The sequence below is a fragment of the Callithrix jacchus genome, chromosome 5, assembly GCF_049354715.1.
Source record: "Callithrix jacchus isolate 240 chromosome 5, calJac240_pri, whole genome shotgun sequence".
In the NCBI taxonomy this organism is placed as follows: Eukaryota; Metazoa; Chordata; class Mammalia; order Primates; family Cebidae; genus Callithrix; species Callithrix jacchus.
The window spans coordinates 2246525-2265650 of NC_133506.1; the positions used below are offsets into that span (position 1 = coordinate 2246525).

The 19126-nt window shown below is 39.3% G+C and overlaps 1 protein-coding gene across 5 annotated transcripts in view; it reads left to right on the forward strand.

Moving 5' to 3' along the window:
• RBL1 (RB transcriptional corepressor like 1) overlaps positions 1-19126 on the forward strand; it is a 90583-nt gene that overhangs the window by 20479 nt on the left and 50978 nt on the right. For 3 of the 5 annotated variants that reach the window (XM_035297979.3, XM_035297980.3, XM_078370983.1), the window contains 6 exons: positions 396-445; positions 1778-1964; positions 2766-2932; positions 5427-5539; positions 6374-6477; positions 16792-16929. In XM_035297979.3, coding sequence (XP_035153870.1) covers positions 396-445; positions 1778-1964; positions 2766-2932; positions 5427-5539; positions 6374-6477; positions 16792-16929 — 759 coding nt within the window. Of the gene's footprint in view, positions 1-395; positions 446-1777; positions 2103-2765; positions 2933-4286; positions 4358-5426; positions 5540-6373; positions 6478-16791; positions 16930-19126 lie in introns of those variants that run through there. The other 2 variants (XM_054256856.2, XM_035297984.3) reach the window with 2 other exon arrangements.

The following is a 19126-nucleotide window of genomic DNA, read 5'->3' on the forward strand; positions in this document are numbered from 1 at the left end:
GAAAATCCATTATAGTTTTGTAGCTACTTGTAGGCTATCTATGTGCATTCTGGACATTTTCTCCTCAGTCATTAACTTAGCTATTTCTACATTTATGAATTGGCTTGTTCCTTTGGGTCTCAATTTCTTATTTCCCCAACATCAATCCATTAAATGTAGTAGGCCTCAAACAAACAAAAAAAAAAAGTTTGAAAAAATGTTATTTGCATGCTAAATAGGTTTTCGTAGTCTGAAAGAAATATTTAATAATTCTGTTTCGTGTGTGTGTTATAACTAACAATATGGAAATTTAAATAAATTATATGTGTATTAATCTGTAAATTTAGATAAATGTTTTTGTGTATGTATTAATATGCTTAATGATATGGTTATTCAAAATAATTTTTTCTTCACAGATACTAAAAGGAGAATGCCTCCTGGACCTTTCAAGTTTTACTGATAATAGGTAAATATGTAGTACTAATGGTGCCTGGCAAATCACAAGTATTTGCTGATTTGTTAAAATGTGTTAAGCATAACATTGCATCAAAGTAAAACGTCCAAATTCAAGTTCTCTCTGCTTTAGTGACATTGAATGGGTATTATCACTAAGACTTGTTGGCTTTAAATACATTTAGTTTAAGAAATCAAGGCTGGGCACAGTGGCCCACACATGTAATCTCAGCACTTTGGAGGGCCAAGGCAGGCAGATTGCTTGAGCTCAGAAGTTGGAGGCCAGCCTGGACAACATGGTGAAACCCTGTCTCTACAAAAAATACAAAAATCAGAAATCAGCTGGACATAGTGGCGTGAGCCTGTAGTCCCAACTACTTGGGATGCTGAGATAGGGTGGATCATTTGAATCCAGGAGGTCAAGGTTACAGTGAGCTGTGATTGCAGCACTGCACTTCAGCCTAGGTGACAGAGCGAGACCCTGTTTCAAAAAAAAAAAAAAAAAGAAGAAAGGCCAGGCATGGTGGCTCACGCCTATAATCCCAACACTTTGAGAGGCCGAGGCAGGCGGATCACTTCAGGTTAGGAGTTTGAGACCAGCCTGTCCAACATGGTGAAACCCCATCTCTACTAAAAATACAAAAATTAGCCAGATGTGGTGAGGCATGCCTGTAGTCCTAGCTACTCGGGAGGCTGAGGCAGGAGAATTGCTTAAACCTAGGACGCGGAGGTTGCCACATGAGCTGAGATCGTGCCACTGCATTCCAGCCTGGGTGACAGAGTGAGACTCTTTAAAAAAAACAAAAACAAAAACAAACAGACAAAACAGCTACTCTCTTGAGAAACTCATAAATGGACCCAGTCACTCTGTATTTGATGTTACATCATTAGTACATGTTGGCAGTGCCCTTTCTTTTCTTTTCTTTCTTTCTTCTTCTCCTTTTTTTTTTTTTTGATAGAGTCTTGCTCTGTTGCCAGGCTAGAGTGTAGTGGCATGATCTTGGCTCACTGCAACCCCCACCTCCCATAATTCAAAGCAACTATTGTTCTGTTAGTGATCAGAACCCATTGTCATTAATCAGATTCAACTAGTTTTCAGATTAAGTATATGTAGTCTCTTTTTTACTCAGTTTTCAAAGTAATTTATTGGCCATATAAATGAATGTGAAGAACGTGCATAATCAGGTAGGACCCTCTGATATTGTTAGATGGGCAGAGTTAATAAAAATTAGAAAGTTGTCAAGTTTTCTAAGCCATAAACACTAAAGCCATCTTCAAGTCAAGATAAATGCATTGTATAACTTAGTATTATTATTATTATAGTTTAAAATAATTCTCTTTGCAGCAAAGCAGTGAATAAAGAGTATGAAGAGTATGTTCTAACTGTTGGTGATTTTGATGAGAGGATCTTTTTGGGAGCAGATGCAGAAGAGGAAATTGGAACTCCTCGAAAGTTCACTGGTGACACCTCACTAGGGAAAATGGCAGCACAGGCTAATGTGGAGTATAACCTTCAACAACACTTTGAAAAAGTAATATAACCTAGCCTGGCCTCAATCTTGAATGATCTTTTTCTCTGTGTGTATGATTCTACTAACAGCAGAAGCATCTTTCAAGTTAAATCTTGATTTTCTTCTACTAATTCATATTTCCCATGAAAGCCTTAAAAGGTAATTTTTAAAACTGGCATTTAGTATTTTTATCTCATTTCTTACTATTCATGTTTTACATCCATTTTCCCAACATGCCTCGGTTTATTAGTAGAGTATGTTTCTTTTGACATAGAGAGGAAGTTTTGCTTTCTTACCATTCTTTCTTTGCTTCAACTTAGCCTCTATTTCATTGCTTTAAAATTTAGTTTGCTTTCCTACCCATAACACAAACTATGTGTTTTTCTATAACTTCAGCCATAAAGGCTGAAGGACGTGATTGTTAATGGCCAAGGCTTAATTCTGTGTTTATGGGTAAAATGGGTTGGAGGAAGAGATCCAATGGAAAATTCACTTATCTAGAACATAGAAAAACCCAAGTTTTAGTCCAAGCTTTGTCAGCTGAAACAAGTTTTTTAATTTCTCTGTTCTTGTTTCCTCATATATAATATTAAAATATGTATACATTATCTTTCAAATCAGTGATGTGACAATTAAATGAAATTATAGGTAGAAAGTGCTTTAAAATGTTATTTAAATATAAGGATGTTACTAGCATAGTATTGCTAAAAGTTTCATAGATATTATAAATATGAATAGAAAAGATGGTATATATACTGAATTAAACACATAATGAGGAAGACGGTAACTTTTAAAAACTCACAGATCTTTCTTTTCTGACAGAAAAGATCATTTGCACCTTCTACCCCACTGACAGGACGGAGATATTTACGAGAAAAAGAAGCACTCATTACTCCTGTTGCATCAGCCACCCAAAGTGTGAGCCGGTTACAGAGTATTGTGGCTGGTCTGAAAAATGCACCAAGTGAACAACTTCTAAATATTTTTGAGTATGTACAATACTGTTATTTTTCCACATGTCTTTTTAAAATTAGATTTCTTACTCTATTTTTAGTATATTGAGAATTCTCAAGATAGTGGATATTCATCTGGCAGGTTTTACTGCATCATTTCTTTTTTCTTTTTCTTTCTTTTTCTTTTCTTTTTGTTTTTTTTGTTTGTTTTTGAGATGGAGTTTCTCTCTTCTTGCGCAGGCTGGAGTGAATAGTGCGATGTGCAATCGCAGTTCACTGCAACCTCCACCTCCCAGGTTCAAGCAATTCTCCTGCCTCAGCCTCCCAAGTAACTGGTATTACAGGCATGTGTCACCATGCCCAGCAAATTTTTTTTTTTAGTAGAGACAGGGGTCTCCATGTTGGTCAGGCTGGTCTCAAACTTCTGAGCTCGAGTGATCCATCTGCCTCAGCCTTCTGAAGTGCTGGGATTACAGGCATGAGCAGCCATGCCAGGCCAACCTTGTCTTTTTAAAAAAAATTATATATGATGTTATTTCGTGGAAGTATAGACGTTCAGAGATAAGTGTACCTTAAACATTATTTAGCTCTGATATTTCACTCTTGTAACTACTGCTGAGTTATGCATGTTTTTGTTTTGTTTTTAACGTTGACTTTATTTTTCAATTTATTTTTATTTTTGTTTGTTTCTAAAGATCACCTGTATAAGGACAAACATTAACTTTAAATGGAGTCATTCATTAGATAGGGGACTAAATGCATATTGGGGGTACAGCCATAAAATGGAATTATATACACTTTTTTTTTCTTTTTTAAGGAAGCATGACTCCTGGTAAAGCTGGTAGAATGAAGCCAGATCAGAGAACCTTCTTTCCTAATACCTAATAAAAAAAAAGAGAATAGTAAAAACCAGCAAAATATTTATCAGTGGCAACAAAATAAGGAGAGAGATATGATTTCATGACATAAATATCCAAAGTAGAAATCAAAAAGAAAATTGATGATTCAGGTCTGCCCATCCCTAAGAAGTGTTGGGGAAAGAGAGTATACTGATAGATCTTGAGAATGCTCATTAATATTTCATTCTTGGAGAGAAACAAATGAGGGAGTAGGCAGACCGATAAAAAGTCATACAAACCTCCCCAGGTGAAAGTCCCTGTGTACCACCAACAGGATCCCAGCAGAAATATGAACAACTGCCAAGCCTGCTGTTTTCCAACATACTGTGATGATTTGGGGAGATATCCTAATATAACTAGACATCCTTGACTAGGAATAGTGAACCCTGGAATGGGAATATTTAACTAAATCTCAGAAGAGAAAGCAAAGCCCTTGTCCTCCAAGGAAAGCTGAACATAGCTGAGCTCACACCTATTCCTCAAACCTTCAGGATACAAGAAAATAGACAGAAGAGTCTCCAGCCTCAGAAATAGCTCAGAAGAAAAGCATACTGCCAGTAAGGTAGGAAGTTTGTCATGGAGATCTACTCTCCGTAGCATTTGAGTAAATAGATCTGAACTGAACTACTGTTCAAGCATGAATAAGTTGAAAAGCAGTGACAAACCAACTATACATATATGTCAATAAGAAAAAGACGAAAGTATAGAATGCAAAAGAAAAAAAATGTAGACACAAATAAATGGAAAGGCTGAGTGTTGTGGCTCATTCCTGTAATCACAGCACTTTGGGAGGCTGAGGTAGGAGGATCAGTTGAGCTCAGGAGCTCAAGACCAGCCTGACAAACATGGTGAGAACCTGTCTCTACAGAAAAAATTTAAAGATTAGTCATGGTGACATGCATCCCAGCTACTCAGGAGGCTGAGAGGGAAGAATCACTTGAGGCCAGCCATGATCACACCATTATACTCTAGCCTGGACAACAAAGCGAGGCCCTATCTAAAAAAATAAGAATTGAAAAAAGGAAAGACATCTGTGTTTGTGGACTGGAAGACTAATATTGTTAAACTATGTATATTAGAGGCCAACTGCAGTAGCACATGTCTGTAATCCCAGTACTTTGGGAGGCCAGGGTGGGTATATCGCTTGATCTCAGGAGTTCAAGACCAGCTTGGGCAACAAAGCAAGACCTCATCTCTACAAACAAACAAAATAAATAAAATCTGGCCATTGTTTCTTTCTTTTTTTCTTTTGAAACGGAGTTTTGCTCTTGTTGCCCACTCTGGAGTGCAATGGCGTGATCTCAACTCACTGCAACCTCAGTTTCCTGGGTTCAATTGATTATCCTGCGTTCAATTGATAATCCTGCCTCAGCCTCCCAAGTAGCTGGGATTACGGCACCCACCACCACATCTGACTAATTTTTCGTATTTTTAGTAGAGACAGAGTTTCACCATGTTGGCTAGGTTGGTCTTGAGCTGAGATCGTGCCGCTGCACTCCAGCCTGGGCGACAGAGCAAGAAACTATCTAAAAAAAGAAAAAGAAAACAAAAAAGCCATGCTAGTACTCTGGTGTGGGTTTTTTTTGTTTTGTTTTGTTTTTTGGTAATTAGATTCCTCTTGTGTTTTGTAGATCTTGTGTGCGTAATCCTATGGAAAACATTATGAAAATATTAAAAGGAATAGGAGAAACTTTCTGCCAACACTATACTCAATCAACAGATGAACAGCCAGGATCTCACATAGGTAAGAAAAGAAAACTAAAGTTTTCATAACATTGAAAGTAAGTAACCCACCCCCCAAAATTAGAAATCCAAGTTTTTTCCTGTCCTGCTATTCTTATTTCTTTCTTTCTTTTTTTTTTTTTTCTTTTGAGACAGAGTTTCACTCTTGTTGCCCAGGCTGGAGTGCAATGGCACGATCTTGACTCACTGCAACCTCCTCCTCCTGGGTTCAAGTGATTCTCCTGCCTCAGTCTCTCAAGTCTTTGGGATTACAGGTGCCTGCTACCACACCCAGCTAATTTTGGATTTTTAGTAGAGTCAGGGTTTCACCATGTTGGTCAGGCTGGTCTCGAACTCCTGACCTCATGTGATCAGCCTGCCTAAGCCTCCCAAAGCATTAGGATTACAGGCATGAGTCACCGCTCCTGATCTGCCCTGCTATTCTTTTTTTTTTTTTTTGAGATGGGGTCTCATTCCATCTCTCAGACTGGAGTACAGTGGTATGATTTCGGCTCACTGCAACCTCCACCTCCCAGGTTCAAGCGATTCTCCTGCCTTAGCCTCCCAAGTAGCTGGAACTACAGGTGCGTGCCACCACACCTAGCTAAATTTTTTGTATTTTTGGTAGTGACGGGGTTTCACCATTAGCCAAGATGGTCTCGTTCTCCTGACCTTGTGATCTGCCCACCTTGGCCTCCCAAAGTGCTGGGATTACAGGGGTGAGCTACCGCACCCGGACCCAACCATGCCCTGCTATTCTTAACATATCAGATTTAAGTGTATATATAATTTTTACTTTGCAGTCCTTAACAAGTAAAATTCATTAACACATGTTTTGTCTGTATTTCCCCCATAGACTTTGCTGTAAACAGACTAAAGCTGGCCGAAATTTTGTATTATAAAATATTAGAGACTATAATGGTTCAGGAAACACGAAGACTTCATGGAATGGACATGTCAGTAAGTAAATCCACTCTCCAAGATACTGGCAAGGCCCAAAAGTCGTAGCTGGGAAGCAGTGTTTTGAGAGGCACTATATGGCATTGTGGGGGTCAGCAGTCTATGGCAAACTTGACCAGGATGACCTTTAGTTGACTTTAGCACATAAAGCTAATCACATCTAGGCAGAAATGTGAAATAACATGAAGTTCATCTTTGTTACACATCAATGTCCTTTTTTTGTTTTTTTGTCCTTCATTACAAGCTGCTGACAATGAATCCCTCCTCCAGGTGCTAAAGCAGCTGGTAATTAAGACGTTTGTCCATACCTTTAAAGGATTTGGGATTATAAAATGGTGGGGGTTTTTTTGTTGTTTGGGTTTTTTTGTTTTGTTTTGTTTTGAGACAGAGTTTCATGCTTGTTACCCAGGCTAGAGTGCAATAGTGTGATCTCGGCTGACCACAGCCTCTGCATTCCGAGTTCAAATGATTCTCCTGCTTCAGTCTGCTGGGCAGCTGGGATTACAGGCATGCACCACCATGCCTGGCTAATTTTTGTATTTTTAGTAGAAACAGGGTTTTGCCATGTTGGCCAGGCTGGTTTCAAACTTGCAACCTCAGGTGATCTGTTCACCTCAGCCTCCCAACGTGCTGGGATTACAAGCGTGAGCCACTGGTTTTTTTTTTTCAATTGTTTATTTTTCTTTAACTATTTGACCAAGTCAGACCACTCTCTCCAATAAGCCATGTAAAAGAATTTTTCTACAAATTCAAACCTATCATACGATGTTTGTTTCCTCCTTCATTCTTTTCCTCTATAGTCACTCTTGGAGTCTTCTAACTTTCTATTCCAATAGGAACAACAAGTTGATGTCTTAAGGATGCTGCATATGTATGGTAATAGAATTTCTCTTTGTTTTCACCTGGAAATTTTTTTCATATCTTTTCTGTGTTGGCTTCTCTTTTTACTGGATTCTGTCTTTCTCTTTCATGGTTTACATTAACATATTGATGGTACATACACTCCCATGGCTTCCCAAGAAGTAATTTTGTATTTTTTTGAGAATTCAGTCGTGCTCTAATCGCCCAGGCTGGAGTACAGTGGCACGATCTCAGCTCACTACCACTTCTGCCTCCTGGGTTCCAGTGATTCTCATGCCTCAGCCTCCCAAGTGGCTGGAGTTACAGGTGTCCCCCACCATGCCTGGCTAACTTTTGTATTTTTAGTAGAGATGGAGTTTCACAATGCTGGCCAGGCCGGTCTCGATATCCTGACCCCAAGTGATCTGCCCACCTCGACCTCCCAAAGTGCTCGGATTACAGCCATGAGCCACTGAGCCTGGCCAAAAGAAGTAAATTTTAAACTTTTTATTTTGAAATAATAGATTCCCAGAAAGTTGCAAAAATTCTACAGAGAAGACCCACATATCTTTTATTCAGTTTCCCTGATGGTTACAATTTTATATACTACAGTATCAAAACTGGGGAATTGACATTGAAACAATATATATATGTATATAATTGTTTCATACGTATAGATTATATAACCATCACCAAAATCAAGATACTAAACTGTTAAAGATCTCCCTCCTGTTACCCCTTTATGGTTAGTTATACTTACTCCTCTCAGCCTTTACTGTTTTCCAATTCTACACACTGTATAAATTCAGTTCTTTTCAATTTGTTGAAGTTATTTTGTACCCCAGAATATGGTTTATCTTGGTGAACATTCTGTGGCCACTGGCAAAGAATGTATATGGTAAATCCTCATATTTAACCTTGTCAGTAGGTTCTTGGAAACCGACTTTAAGCAAAATGTCATAATGAAACCAATTTTACCATAGGCTAACTGATATAAACAAGAGTTTAGGTTCGTATGGCATATGTCTGTTCACAAAAACATAACCAAACTTCTAAATAGAGACAAAACACTTATAATGTTAACCATTGAAATAAATAAGAGAAAGATTGATAAAAATAAGGAATATTATTATTTATCCAGTTATTCCTGTTCAGAGTCATAAGTGGCTAGAGCCTATCTCAGCAGCTCAGGACGAAAGGCAAGACCCAGCCCTAGTCAGGACGCCATTTCGTCATAGGACACACTCACACACCCACATTTATACTGTCACAATTTAGATATTTCCAATTAAGCTAATGTACACGTCTTTGGAATCTGAGAAGAAACCAGAGTCCCCAAAGAGAGCTCATGTAGACATGGGAGAATGTGCACATTTCATACAGTGGCCCCATCAGGGAATCCATTATTTTTCATTGTTATAACAAAATGTTGTTGAGCGAAATGTTATTCAAGGACCTGCTGTATTCTGCTATTGAAGGATGGAGCATTCTGTAAATGTCAATTATATCTTGTTGGTTGATGCTGTTATTTTATATTCTTGATGGTTTCCTGTCTAGTTATAATCGTTGTTGACAGAGGATGTTGAAGTGTCCATGTATAATCATAGATTTGTCTATTTCTTTCAAGTCTATCAGCTTTTCTCCACAAATTTTGAAGCTCTGCTGTTTGATGCTTACACGTTTAGGATTGCTCTCTGTCTTCTTGATGAATTGACTCTTTAATCATCATGAAGTGTTCCTCTCTGGCCAGGCCCAGTGGCTCAAACTGTAATCCCAGCGTTTTGGGAGATCAAGGCAGGTGGATCACCTAAGGTCAGGAGTTCAAGACCAGCCTGGCCAACATGGTGAAACACCATCTCTACTAAAAATACAGAAGGCCAGGTGTGGTGGTTCACACTCTAATTCCAACACTTTGGGAGGCTGTGGCGGGTGGATCACCTGAGGTCAGGAGTTTGAGATGAGCCTGACCAACATGGTAAAACCCTGTCTCAACTAAATACAAAAATTAGCTGGACGTGGTGGCACATGCTCATAGTCCTGGATACTCAGGAGGCTGAGACAGGAGAATTGCTTGAACCTAGGAGGCAGAGGTTACAGTGAGTCAAGATCATGCCAGTGTACTCCAGCCTGGCAACAGAGTGAGACTACATCTCAAAAAAAATAAATATAAATAAATAAATAAAACAAACATTAGCTGGGTGTGGTGGCAGGCACCTGTAATCCCATCTACTCGGGAGGCTGAGGCAGGAGAAGCGCATGAGCCAGGGAGGCAGAGGTTACAGTAAGCCGAGATCACACCACTGGAAGACAGAGCAAGACTGCATCTCAAAATAAATAAATAAATAAGGCCATGCGTAGTGGCTCACGCCTGTAATCCCTGCACTTTGGGAGGCCAAGGCGGGCAGATTACGAGGTCAGAAGTTCAAGACAAGCCTGACCAACATAGTGAAATCCCATCTCTACTAAAAATACAAAATTTAGCCAGGCATGGTGGTGCACGCCTGTAGTTCCAGCTACTCGGGAGGTTGAGGCAGGAGAATTGCTTAAACCCAGGAGGCAGAGGTATGGTGAGCTGAGATCTCACCACTGCACTCCAGCCTGGGCAACCAAGTGAGACTCCCATCTCAAAAAATTAAAATAAAATAAAATAAATAAATAAAATGTTCCTCTCTGTCTCTGGTCATTTTCTTTGCTCTGAATCTACCTGATGCCACTCCTACCTTCTTTGTATTAATGTTTACATGGTATATCTTTTTCCATCCTTTTTCAAGTGACTATTGAATTTCTTATAGTCAATATGTAGTTGGGTAATGGTTTTTGGTTTTTTTTTTTTTTTCCCTAATCTCTGCTAATCTCTGTCATTTAATTAGTAAATTTAGATGGCTTACATTTAGTAATTGTTATGTTAGAGTTTAAGTCTAGCATTTTATCTTTGTTTTCTGTTTGTTCTCACTCTTTTTTATTTTGTTTTCTTTTTCCTGCCTTCTTGTGCTTTACTTGAACATTTTTTAGAGCCTTGTAAAGATTTTTTCTGTATAGATGTTTTGTATAGCCATTTTACCAATTTAAGTATAGAAACGTTACCTCACCTAAAGTCCCTTTTTAAAGATTTTGCATAAGTCCTTTTATTTTAGACTCACAATTGGTTGATAGTTGTATGTGTACAAAATTCAAGATTGGTGAGAAAGGCCCAGTACAGTGGCTCATACCTGTAATCCCAGCACTTTAGGAGGCCTTGGCAGATGGATCACCTTAGGTCAGGAATTCCAGACCAGCCTGACCAACATGGTGAAACCCCATCTCTATTAAAAATTATAAAATTAGGTGTGGTGGCACATGCCTGTAATCCCAGCTACTTGGGAGAGGCTGAGGCAGGATCGTTTGAACCCAGGAGACAGAGGTTGCAATTAGCCAACATCTTGCCATTGCACTCCAGCCTGGGCAACAAGAGTGAAACTTTATCTCAGGAAAGAAAAAAAGATTGGTGGGAGGCTGAAGCAAGAGGATTGCTGGAGCCCAGGAGTTTGAGGTTGTAGTACACTGTGTACTGTATAGAATGATTGCACTGTGAATAGCTACTGTACTCCAACCTAGGCAACATAGTAATACCCCATACCTAAAAACAAAAAATTAATTTAAAAAAAAAAAAGAAACATTGACAATTATTTTCCTTTATGATTTTGAAGACATTGTTGCATTATTTTCAGTTATAGATTCCACTGTTACTAATGAGAAGTCCAGTGACATTCTCATTCCCATTTAGTACTCTGTGACTTGTTTTTTTGTCTCTGGAATATTTCAGTATCTTTCTTTTATCACTGATGTTCTTACATTTATAAAAAATATGTCTTACTGTGTTTTTTTAATTCATGCGTTTGTCATTCCCACTGAGTTGCTCATTTAGAAATTTAAGTCCTGCAGTTCTTGGTCATTTTATTGTGTTATTTCTTTTCTTTTTTTTTTTTTTTTTAGGGAGGGAAGGAGGAAGGCAGGAAGGGAGGGAAGGAGGAAGGGAGGGAGGAAGGAAGGGATGAAGGAAGGAAGGGAAGAAGGGGGGGAGGGAGGGAGGGGAGGGGAAGGGAAGGGAAGAGAAGGAAGGAATTCAAGCAATGAGAGAGACATTGCCGACCTGGATCTAGAGGTTTACAAGTTGATTTCTTTTTTTGAGAGAAGGAAAGAAAAAAATAATGAGTAAAGGAGAGAAAGAAAGAGGAAGAGAGAGGGAGGGTGAACGGAAGTATTGCTTTATTCTGAAAAAAAATGGGTATTAATAATGGCCAATGTTTCATTTAAATCTATGAGTAGGTGTGATGTGGTATTGACAAGAATGTATATTTTATGTATTTGAAGTGGAGAGCTCTATAAATATTTATTAAGTTTACTTGTTCCAGATCTGAGTTCGAGTCCTTGATATCCTTATTAATTTTCTGTCTCATTGAATCTAAGTCTCTATGTATCTGGGTGTTAGGATCGTTAGCTCTTGTTGTTGTATTGATCCTTTTACCACTATATCTTTGTTGCTTTAAAATCTATTTTATCTGATACGAGAATTGCAACTCCTGCTTTTTATTTATTTATTTATTTTTGCTCTCCATTTGGTTGGTAAATCTTTCTCCATTCCTTTGTTTTGAGTCTTTGTGTATCCTTGCATGTGAAACAGGTCTGGATGTAACATGCCGTTGGGTTTTGGCTGTGTCTTTTGATTGGGGGATTTAGTCTATTTAAATTTAGGGTTACTGCCATTTGATGTTAACTGACTGTTGATCCATTCGTTGATGAAAATTCTTCTTTATGTTGGTACTCTTTACTTTTTGGTATATTTTTAGTAAGGCTAATACTGGTTGTTTCTTTCTGTGTGTAATGCCTCTTTCAGAAGCTCTTGTAAAGCAGGCCTGGTGGTAATAAAATCTCTGAGTTCTTGCTTGTTCATAAAAGATTTTATTTTTCCTTCAGTTTGGCTGGATATGAAATTCTGGGCTGAAGGTTCTGTTCTTTGAGGATGTTGAATATTGGCCCCCACTCTCTGACTTGTAGAGTTTCTGCTGAGAGATCTGCTGTAAGTCTGATTGGCTTGCCTTTGTGGGTAACCTGACCTTTCTCTCTGGCTGCCCTTAGTATTTTCTCCTTCGTTTCAACCCTGGTGAATCTAACGATTATGTGCCTTGGGGTTGCTCTTCTTGAGGAATATCTTTATGGTGTTCTTTGTATTACCTGGGGTTGAATATTGACCTGCTTTGTTAGTTCAGGAAAATTTTCCTGAATAATATCCTGAAGGGTATTTTCCATCTTGGATTCATTCTCTCCGTCGCATTGGTACACCTATCAAACGTAAATTTGATCTTTTCACATAGTCCCACATTTCTTGGAGACTTTGTTCATTCCTTTTTATCCTTTTATCTCTAATCTTGTCTTCTTGTTTTCTTTCATTAAGTTGGACTTTGACCTCTGATATCCTTTCTTCTGCTTGAACAATTCGAGTGTTTAAACCTGTGCAAACTTCTCGGAGTTCCTGTATTGTATTCTTCAGTTCCATTAATTCACTTATATTCCTCTCTAAGTTGTCTATTCTCGATAGGATTTCGTCAAACCTTTTTTCAAAGTTCCTAGTTTCTTTACATTGGGCTACAACATGTTCTTTTAACTCACAGAAGTTTCTTATTATCCATTCCTTGAAGAGTGATTCTGTCATTGGGATGCGCTCATTCTCCGTCAAGCCTTGTTCCATTGTTGATGTGGAACTGTGATCATCTTTAGAGGGAGAGGCGTTCTGATTTTGAGTATTCTCAGCCTTTTTACGCTGGTTTCTTCCCATCATTGTAAATTTATCCTCCTGTCGTCTTTGAAATTACCAACTTTCAGATTAGGTCTCTTGATTGGACGTCCAAGTTGTTAGTTCCCAGGGCCAGAATGGCAGCGTTAAGACTGCTGGTGCTTTTCTGCCCAGGATTCTTCTGTCTGACTTCCTTCTTGTGTCCATAAAGGGTGACTCTCCCTTCCCGGGGCTCCAAACCTTGGTCAGAAGGGGAACCAGTCTCGTTTACTCTGTGCTTAGAGCTGCCGTGCTGAGGTGCTGTCACAGCCGCTGCGCGGGTCTCAGAAGTCGTGCTGGGGACCCGTGTGGGTCCTTTAAACCTCAGTCAGAAGGGGAGCCGGCCCTGTTTACTCTGCTCCGAGAGCTGCCGGCGACGTGCCGGCGAAACCGCTGCGCCAGCCACAAGAGTTGTGCTGACGGCCCGTGTGGGTCATCCACTGGGGATCTTCTGCTTCGTGAGCGACCAGAATTTGTCTTAAAGTGTGGCGTCCTCTAGTTCTCTGCGCTTTGAGAGCTGCAATCCCGAGCTGTTATCAATCGGCCATCTTGGATCGTTCCTCCTCTTTTTTTTTTTTTTTTGAGACAGAGTTTCGCTCTTGTTACCCAGGCTGGAGTGCAATCGCGCGTTCTCGGCTCACTGCAACCTCCACCTCCTGGGTTCAGGCAATTCTCCTGCCTCAGCCTCCTGAGTAGCTGGGATTACAGGTACACGCCACCATGCCCAGCTAATTTTTTGTATTTTTAGTAGAGATGGGGTTTCACCATGTTGACCAGGATGGTCTTGATCTCTTGACCTCATGATCCACCCGCCTCGGCCTCCCAAAGTGCTGGGATTACAGGCTTGAGACACCACACCCGGCAGTTGTGTTATTTCTTAGATGATGTATTGCCCACTGATTTATCTTTCTGGAACTTTTATTTTTCAGATGATGGACCTTCTGAATTGACCTTCTGAATTACTTCTGTTAGTTTTCATTTTTTTAATCTCTTCTATTCTACCTTTTTTTTTTTTTTTTGAGACAGAGTCTTGCTCTTGTCACCCAGGCTGGAGTGCAATAGCATGATCTCAGCTCACTGTAACCTCTGCCTCCTAGGTTCAAGTGATTCTCCTGCCTCAGCCTCCCATGCCTGGCTCTAATTAAAAATATTTTTTAAAAAGAGAGAAAAAAGGCTGGGTGTGGTGGCTCACACCTATAATCCCAGGATTTAAAAAAAAATTTTTTTTTTTTTAATGTTAGTTCATGTCTTTAATTAACTAATACACACTTATCTTCTGGTTTGTTGAAGCAGTAAGTCAGACCACATTTGTCACGATAATGTCTGTTAAAGTGGTTTCTCATAAATACTCCAACACCACATTCATCAGAAGGGTACTCTTGACAAAGGCAACTAATTTTGCCATTCTCATCCACAGCCAGCTGAACCTTCTTTCTTTTGTGCTTATTCTTCTTGGGAGTGGTATAAGACTTCTTCCTTTTCTTACCGCCACCAGGAAGTCTCAACACAAGATGAAGAGTAGACTCCTTTTGAATGTTGTAGTCAAAGTTCAGTCTTTGCTGATCAGGAAGAATTCCTTCCTTATCCTGGATCTCAGCCTTTATACTTTCTGTCATATCCAAGGGTTCAACCTTGAGGGTGATGGTCTTACCTGTAAGGGTTTTCACAAAAATGTGCTTTTGCAGATGGCAGATCTTTAATTTGTGTGTGTGGGAGGGGAGGGGAGACAGAGCCTTACTCTGTCGCCCAGTACAGTGGTATGATCTCAGCTCACTGCAACCTCTGTCTCCTGGGCTCAAATGATTCTCCTGCCTCAGCCTCCTGAGTAGCTGGGATTACAGGCGTGTGCCACCACACCCGGCTAATTTTTATATTTTTTGGTAGAGACAGGGTTTCACCATGTTGACCAGGCTGGTCTCAAACTCCTGATCTCAGGTAATCCGCCTGCCTCAGCCTCCTAAAGTGTTGGGATTATAGGCGTGAGCCACTGTGCCTGGCTTTTTTTTTTTTTTAATAAAATGGTGTCTTGCTATGTTTCCTAGGCTGGTCTCAAACTCCTGGGTTCAAGTGATCCTCTTGCCTCAGCTTCCCAAGTAGCTGGGACTACAGGTGCATGCTGGTACACCTTGCTTTTCTGTTTATTTTGACCTATGTTTTTCAGTTAAGAGGTTTTCCTCAAATGTCGGATAATTCTTGGTTCACTTATATTTGAGGCACTAAAAACTTATTTTCAGAGCTCTGTGAATGAGACAGTAAAAGTTTGTTTCAAAGCTCTTTTATTTCAAGAGTAGAAATAAAAATTCATTGACCTGAGATGATCACTTAGTATTAGAGACTCTTATCTGCTGATACCTATGAGACTTTCCTGGAATATCTCAATTCCTCCGGAGACATATTTGTAAATCTCTTGCCTGGCTGTTGGTGATGTGGATCAGAAGAAGGAAGGGAAATTTGGTCTTATGGTTCAGTCTGCAGACTTTCACCTAAAACCCTAGTCTTTCCTGTGGCTGGTGTTCTCTATCTCTGAGTCTCTAGTTCAGTTTCTCTAGAGAGTAATTTTGTAGATTCCTGTACAGACAGAATAGAGGTTGTGCGGGGACCTGAGGATTCTAAGACTTTCAGATCACCCATCCACTGCCTTACCCCCACTTCCCATTCTGCCTCTGTCCTCAGTTGCTGTGTATTTAGAGCAGGTTCATTTGTTTTATCTCTCTGCAGGTCCTTATGCTTGACCATTGTCCCTTCTGCTGAGTAATCTGTCATCCTTCATATATTATGGTTTACAGTTACAGATGACGTCTAGTTTTACTGATGATGGAGCTTCTGTTTCTCATCCTCTCTTGATTTGGGGTGATACTTGGTTTTGGGTTTTTTGTTTGTTTGTTTTTGAGACTGAGTCTCACTCTGTCACCCCATCTGGGACGGGTTGATCTTAGCTCACTGCAACCTCTGCCTCCCAAGTTTTAAGTGGTTCCACTGCCTCAGCGTCCTGAATAGCTGGGATTACAGGCATGTGCCACCACACCCAGCTAATTTTTGTATTTTTAGTAGAGATAGGGTTTCACCACATTGGCAAAGCTGGTCTTGAACTCCTGACTGTAAGCAGTCTGCCCACCTCGGCCTCCAAAAATGCTGGGCTTACAGGTGTGAGCCACCACACCTGGCCAATCTGGGGTGATATTTGAAAGAAAGAAGGCAACAAACACCATTTTTAAAACTTAAAAACTTATACTAAACTTAGTAGTAAAGTAGGATTTTTATATTCTCAGTGAAATGTTTTCTGAACATTTTTGTCTAAACTGGCATATTACCTTTCTGTGTTTTGATAAACTCTTAGGTTGACAAAACAATTAACTGTCATTAAGAAAAAGAAAGAACCAATTTTAATGCTTTTCTCTTGATGGGAATATTGACTTTTATTATTTGTTCATATTTCAAAGCAGATTGTTATGTACATCTCATTTAAATTTATGACCTACCACTGAGCATGATTAGGTATTATAGGAAAACTTTAGCAGTTTGAGAACTCAAATTTTTATCTCCAGTAATCTAGCATAATATAATTTGCACAAGTTATTTTTTCTTGGTTCTATAGTTTTCTTTACAGAATGGCAAAGACTGAAATTGCTGTAAAATATTAAACTGTGGTCTTTCTCTTCCCCCAGGTTCTTTTAGAGCAGGATATATTTCATCGTTCCTTGATGGCTTGTTGTTTGGAAATTGTGCTCTTTGCCTATAGCTCACCTCGTACTTTTCCTTGGATTATTGAAATTCTCAACTTGCAACCATTTTACTTTTATAAGGTGAGATGAAAACAAAGTTCTGTTACAGAAACATTGTATTTATCTTAGTGTTGAAGAAAAACACTGTTGTGATATCTGGAAAATGTTTTTTGAAAATATATGTGTTCTGAAAATATATATTCCTGGCTGGGCATGGTGGCTCACACCTGTAATCCTAGCACTTTGGGAGGCCGAGGCACAAGATCACCAAGATCAGGAGTTCAAGTCCAGCCTGGTCAACATGGTGAAACTCTTGTCTCTACTAAAATACAAAAAATTAGCTGCGCATGGTGGCAGGTGCCTTTAATCTCAGCTACTCGGGAGGCTGAGGCAGGAGAATTGCTTGAACCTGGGAGGTGGAGGTTTGCAGTGAGTGGAGACCACACCATTGCACTCTAGCCTGGGCGACAAGAGCAAAATTTCATCTCAAAGAAAAGAAAATAAATATTCCTTTTGGATGAAATCAAGAACACAAGAGAGGGTTGAGCATGCAGTGGCTCACACCTGTAATCCCAGCACTTTGGGAAACTGAGGCTGGAGGATGGCTTGAGTCCAGGAGTTTGAGGTTACAATGAGCTATGATTGTGCCACCACACTCCAGCCTAGGCACCTGAGCAAGACCCTGTTTCAAATATAAAAAGAGAGAGAGTGAGAGTGTCAGTAAATTGTCAGTCTTATAGCTTCAGTTCCTTTTTTATTATGGACTTCAAAATGTGACCTGGAACTAGTACTTTTAACTTCACATTTTCCATATTTATGAATGAATCTCACTTACCTTTGTTTTTCTTGTTAGAACTATCTTTATTAACCTTTTCAAAATAAAACAGAGGTCATAGCTATTGAACCACATCACCCTCAGTAACATTTAGTCATCACAGTCAATAATGTTTAATGTTACTTCGTATCTGAATTGAAGACTAATGCTACTGTTATGCTTCTTGGTATGATTTAGTTAATATTAGGCATCTAGGCTACTTTTCAAACTACTGATGATAGAAAAATTGGTTTCAAGAGTTAATTTTTTATACCTAAAGTACGCCTGAGTTAAAGTTGTAGAAAATGCAGATCACTGGAAAGCTTATCTGTGTGAATTGTTGAGTGTGATTAAAGTATTTTTAGGTTTCTTATGGAGAAGTGACTTTATATACTTAATCTAATGTTAATGTGTATATTTAATTTTGGCCATTAGGAAAAATTTAGTTTTGCCTAACGGCAAAAGTTATTTGTGGCATAGTAATTTGTCTTTATTTGTAACATCCTTATTTTATTCAAGAAGCCAAATGCCTTTATATTTTTAAACCACATAAATGATATGTGCTCATTGAAGAAAATCATAAAATAAATATAAATGTGAATATTAAAGTCCTACATCATAATTATTAACAATTATATTACAGTTGGTATTTCTGTGTATATAAACTTTATTCTAGATATTTCCCTTATTAAAATAGAATTGCACTGTATATAAGCAAAGTCACTTTAAATAATTTATTCATTCTGTTATTTTGAGTGAGTGATATAAATAGTCTGGAAAGGAGCAGTACATTCAAAGTAGAACTGGGCTTGGAACCCAGGACCTTACTTCTCCCACTGTTGGGCTGTTGACCAGTTTCCACCTGTCATTGCCTCTGTTTTTCATTTATAAAATAAAACGTGAAAATATTTTAAAGACCCTAAAAGCTCCTTTGTAAATGAGAAGATGTTAGTAAGCCACAGAATTACAGTTCAACGATGACTTTGGTTCTGTGCCGCAGAATTTAAGGCCACAGCGGCTAGGCGCAGTGGTTCACGCCTGTAATTCCAGCACTTTAGGAGACAGAGGTAGGTAGATCACCTGAGTCACCAGCGCGACTTTTTTGAGGTCAAGAGTTTGAGACCTGCCTGGCTAACATGGTGAAACCCCGTCTCTACTAAAAACTACAAAAATTAGCTGGGTGTGGTGATGGGCTCCTGTAATTCCAGCTACTTGGGAGGTTGAGGCAGGAGAATTGCTTGAACCTGGGAGGCAGAGGTTGCAGAGAGCAGAGAACACACCACCGCACTTCAACCTGGGCAACAGAGGGAAGCTCCATCTCAAAAAAAAAAAAAAAAAAAAGACTGGGTGCAGTGGCCCATGCCAGTAATCCCAGCACTTTGGTAGGCCAAGGCAGGTAGATCAAGAGGTCAGGAGTTCAAGACCAGCCTGACCAACATGATGAAACCCCATCTCTACTAAAAA